The sequence below is a fragment of the Monoraphidium neglectum genome, assembly GCF_000611645.1.
Source record: "Monoraphidium neglectum strain SAG 48.87 unplaced genomic scaffold scaffold04081, whole genome shotgun sequence".
Classification (NCBI taxonomy): Eukaryota; Viridiplantae; Chlorophyta; class Chlorophyceae; order Sphaeropleales; family Selenastraceae; genus Monoraphidium; species Monoraphidium neglectum.
This window is the reverse complement of record NW_014009548.1, coordinates 1-5,089: the sequence shown is the minus strand read 5'-3', so window position 1 is coordinate 5,089 and position 5,089 is coordinate 1. Positions and strand designations below refer to the sequence as shown.

The 5,089-nt window shown below is 66.3% G+C and overlaps 1 protein-coding gene across 1 annotated transcript; it reads left to right on the top strand.

The window, feature by feature from the left end:
• Nucleotides 1–1,779: 1,779 nt before the first annotated feature.
• On the top strand, nt 1,780–4,909 carry MNEG_13839 (hypothetical protein; the record flags this gene model as incomplete). Its single annotated transcript, XM_014037689.1, has 8 exons — nt 1,780–1,788; nt 2,269–2,319; nt 2,447–2,565; nt 2,928–3,000; nt 3,150–3,365; nt 3,614–3,745; nt 3,955–4,116; nt 4,372–4,909. Coding segments are annotated over 8 exons (1,300 nt in total), but the record flags the coding sequence as incomplete, so codon positions are not given.
• Nucleotides 4,910–5,089: the final 180 nt, after the last annotated feature.

Genomic DNA, 5,089 nt, shown 5'->3' with positions numbered 1-5,089 from the left:
CTGTGAGCCGCTTGAGGCGGCGGGGCTGGTGCCCGCCGCGACGCTGTTCATCAGGGCGCTATGACGCGGCGGGCGGGCGGCCCGCGGCGACCCTGTGGGGGTGACGGGGGCCGGCGGGCGTTGCGGCAGGGGCAGGGCGCGCAGCAGCGTCGCTCGCGGCCGCTTTGGGTCGGGGGCGCATCGCCGCGCGCGGCCGTCGCGAGCGCGTGGACACGCGCGGAGAAGCGTTCGGAAGACTGCCGCATTTTACGGGGCTTCCAGCAGCGTCGCTGCCGCCGCAACGGCCTCCGCTTCGTGGGACCTTCGCTCCTGGCGCCAGGAAGCACTCGGCCGACTTTTTTTCGCACACAGAGGGAGGGTTCAAGCTTAACGCTCGATTTGCCAGTTTCGATCGGCGCCTGGCGGCTTCTCGATGTTTTTTCGCTCGCCCTCAGCGCCATGCACCCGCAAGCTTTCTTACATAGCTGCGTGCAGCGATCAAGCAAAGAACGCGGCACGCCTGGCCCCATAGGGAAGTCAAAGGAGCGAAGCCTGGCAGTCCTGCATTTGGGACGAGTGACATCAGCAAGCATTGTTGCGCTGCGTTGCAAACGGGTCGCTGCGATGGCTCGCCGCCAGTCCGTGCTGCATTCCCCATGCCCTGCCGCTGCACATGGAGACAAATCTCAGCTGTACCAACACACCCTGCAAGCGTGCCCACAGCAACGCACTCCGCACCGCGCCGGAATAGTCCCACGGGCTGCAAAGTTTGCGCCGCGTCCTGCCACTCATGAGCTTGGCATGTATATCATTCACAATCCGTCCATCCATTGCCACATCACCTACCCAGCGCCGCTGGGAGCGTTTTTGAACTTTCTGGTCAACTTTTAGTGACGGGTTGATGCGTTGGAGGGAGGTGTGTCTCATGACATGGTTTGCAGCCTGCAGTTGTGAAGCCCTTTGCGCATGACGCACCCCTGTCTGGGGCGCCGGCCAGCCGCGCTTGCGCATGCGAGGGGACGAGCTGCCGCTTCAACTAATACCAGGACGCTGTAAACGCACACGTGAAGCTAAATGTCCAGATTGGGGGCACCTCTACCTTGGGCAGCTGCTGCGGCAGCCGGAACAGCCCCACCCTTATGGCGACCCACCAATCACCATAATGAAGACAATGACAGACAAACTATCAGCCCCATTTGTAGATGATGTAGACATACCGGTAGACATTCCCGAAATACGATTGTTATGAGCCCCTTGGCCCCATTTATGCTTGATGATGTAGCAGTCACATGTATTGCAGTCTGTGAGGCTGAATAATGAAATAAGCACACCAGTCCTATGCACGGCGCCATGAACGCCGACGTTACGTAGCGCTTGGCTTGCACCTACAGTAGGGGCTGCATGGTAGTGTGCACTGGTGCACTATGTTCAAACGTGTCGGCGTCATCAGCAGTAACCGTAGCCGTGAGCGCCTCTCAATTGTTGATTCTATAAGGTTCGTGATGCGCTGTGCGCTCGCCCAAAGCTGGTTCGCTGCGCACGGGCTGGAGTCTCTTCAAATCTCGATGCAGCGCACGAGACAACAAACCCAAGCTGGTTCGCTGTGTACGGGCTGGAGTCTCTTCAGATTTCGATGCAGCGCACGAGACAACAAACCCTCGTGGACCATGCGTCGCACGTCTTTTATATAAACTTCGTGCTATTTAGCAACTAATGGAGAGACAGCCGTCCGTGTGAGCTCTCGAACAGCTTGCAGCAGGCACAGCACGCGCGCTGAGCAGGACGCGGGAGGAGGCTACGATGACCGGGGTCAGTGGAGGTGGAGCGTACAGACTTTTGCCTGTCAACGATGTCGCACACAGGTGCATGCCAGCGGAGGGCATCGTGCTGTGGCATGGCAAGTACCTCTTAGGAAGAACAGCGACAGAGCAGGACGGCTTTGCGTTTCCGGCAAATCTATCACAGCTTAGCTCTCGCCACTGCACGTTCACTCCGTCAGAGGTGGAGGTGCGCGCCAGCGATCTGCAGAGCGCAAGCGCAGCACGTGCTGTTGTTCACAACATTGTGGGGAGTGTGCCGCGTCGTGCACAGCGCAGATTTGCGATACACATAAACACATGCTCAAGCGAATGAATGCAACGGTGCCGATTGCCAAGGAGGGGCAGAGGAGGTGCCACCTGCCGCTGCCCGCCGTTTGAAAATGGATTGGCTGCTTTCCACTGCTTATGCCGCACCCAAGCGGCGACCGGTCCGCCCTTCTTAACCCTCCCGCCCGCCGCGTCGCCCCAGGGTGAACCTTGGCTGGTCACCGACACCAGCACCAACGGCACCTTCATCAACGTGAGAAACGGGGGCCGCCGCCAGGCCGGGGCGGGCGCTCCGCCGACAGCCGCCAGCGCGGCCCTCAGCAATGCGCCACGCGCCCCAGCCACCCGCCCCGCTCGTTCCTTGCTGTTTCCGCCTGCAGGGCGTGAAAATCGGCAAGGGTCAGTCCTGCCCCGTGTCGGACGGCGACCAGGTTTCCCTGAGCATCATCGTGCAGCCGGGCGCGTCGGGCGCCGCCGCAACGCAGCCGCAGGGAGTCCTGTGAGTGCGCGCCCTTCCCCCCTCCTACGGCCGTCGCGGGCGTCCCCTCCTTGCCGCTGCCTGCGGCAGCAGCAGCCGCAGCTGCCCGCTCCCTGCTGTCTGTCGCGGCGCGCCGGGAGCCAACATGCGCTGGCCTGCCGCCCGCGTTGCAACCTGCCACCAGCCTGGCCCCTGCCGCCAGCCTGGCCCCTGCCGTGGGCCGCAACGTGCTGCGCGTGAAGCACCGTGCGCCACGGGCGGCCGGGGCCGCGGCACCAGCGCTGCAAGCTTGGCTCGCTGCAGCTCGCGCTGCCAAACCTTTGCATTTTGCTGCATTACGAATGAACGCGAGAGGAGCCGCAACCCTTGGTGCACGCTCACAGTCTCAAATTCCAATATGACCCGGACGCGGCTGCGCCGGACGTCCCGAGGGTGCACACGGCGAAACGCAAGGCGGTGAGCGGGGGGGGGGGGCTGCAACGGCGCGCTGGCTGCCGCGCCCTCCCGGCACAGTACCCTGTCGCCCCGACTCTCGCGCGCGCCTGGCTGCCGTCTCAACATTGTCACTCAAGTTGCCGCGCGACCCGCCGCGGACACCCCCGCAGACGCCCGCCAAGCCGCAGCCGCAGCCGCAGCCCGCGCTGAGCGCGGCCGGCGGCGCGCCCGCAGCGTCCAAGGACGTGGCGCAGCCGCCGCCCGTCAAGCGGGGCCGGACCGGCACAGACGGGGGCGCCGCCGCCGGCGCCGACGCCGCGGCGGCCGTGGCTGGGGGTGAGGAGGGCGCCACAGCCGAGCTGCTTGCGCTGAGGCATGCAAACCAGGTGGGTTCCATGAGTCTGCCGTGATTTACGGGCCCCTCAACCCATCCACCCCCAAGAACGGGGCGGTTTCATTGCCCTGCGGCCCCCTTGAGCTGGCCGCAGCCCGGCTGAAGCCGTTGCATCGACCTGCTGGAGAAGTTGGTGTGTCAACGTGCCCTGTGTGTGGACCATGAGCCATCTCACCTATCCCCATCGATGTCGCCCCGCCGCGGCCCCCACCCGCGTGCCTGCGCGCCCTCCGGCCCCAGGAGCTGCGGCGCGAGGCGGCGGCGCAGCGTGCCCGGCTGCAGGCGCTGGAGGAGGAGCACGGGCGGCTGCAGGAGGCGCGGGCGGAGGCGGATGCCGAGATCGAGCGGCGGCGTGAGGAGGCGAGGGAGCAGGTGAACAGGCACCCTGCCGGCAGTCCCGCAACAGTTGAAACGGGTTGCCGGCCCTGGACCCCGCGCGTCGGCTTAGGGACTGACTGCGTCCGGCCTTGCCGCAGCGCTTTGAGGGTCGGCCGTACGCCTCAGCTGCCTTCTGGCTGGCCGAACGTCTGGCCGCAACAGCCCTGAACGCTGCTGCCGATTCGATCGCGCCCTCGCCGCAGGCCGAGGAGATCTCTGCGTTGAGATCTGAGATCGCGGCTGCGCAGGAGGAGCGCGAGAAAGAGGCGGCGCTGCTGGCGCAACAGCTCGAGGCGGCGCGCGAGCAGCAGCGCACAGCCGAGGGGCGCGCGGCGGGGCAGACGGAGGAGATTCGGGCGCTAAAGGTGCGGCCTGGGCCGGCCGGCGCCGGCAGCGGCGGGCGCGGGGGACTCCCTTCGCTTGGGGCGCTTGCCCTTTTGCCGGCGCCCGCCGTCTAATCCAGGCGCTGTGTTTGCGATGGCCGAGACATCAGGGCACCTGGGCTCCCTGCGCCCGCGTCCCCGCTACATGTGCCTCAAGCATAAGCACGCGGCTCCGTACCGCTGCAAATCCTATCGAAATCAGAGATGCCGCGCGTTTTTGCCGTTGCTCGACCCCAGGAGTCGCTGCAGCAGGAGAGTGCGGCTCTCAAGACGCTGATGTCGCAGGCGCTCGACTTGCAGGCCGAGCGCCAGGCCCTGCGGGACGCGGCAGAGGCAGCGGCCGCGCAGCACGCACAGCAGGTGCGGCAGCTGCAGGAGCAGCAGCAGGAGCTGCGGCGGCAGATGGAGCGGCAGGCGGCGGAGCTGGGGGAGCAGCTGCAGGCGCAGAAGGCGGACGCGCAGGCGGACGCGGCCGCGGCGCGTGCGGCGCAGGCAGACGCGGCCGCGGCGCGGGACGAGGCCGCGGCGGTGCGGGCGGACGCGGTCGCTGCGAGAGAGGAGGCGGCTGAAGCGAGGGCTGGGGCGGCGGCGGCAAGGGGGGACGCGGCGGTGGCGCGCGAGGAGGCAGCTGCCGCCAAGCAGGAGGCGGCTGCCGCCAAGCAGGAGGCGGCGAAAGCAGCGGCGCTTGTCAAGCGGGAAGCTGCGGAGGACGTGCGGGGGCTTAAGAGGCAGCTGCAGGAAAGGACCGCAGAGAAGCAGGCGGCGGACAGGGTGAGTGGGCTTGAGGTGCTGAGCCGCATTCGACACGCAGCGCATGGCCCTGCGCCATTCGCATCGAACCACGGGGTTGTGCTGCTGCTGCAGGGGGATGAGGGTGCATTTTGATCCGCCTTTCTTTGCTTTCTGAATCACCACAGGCGCCCCCTAAAAACCATGCCTGGGCCCCGCCCCCGCT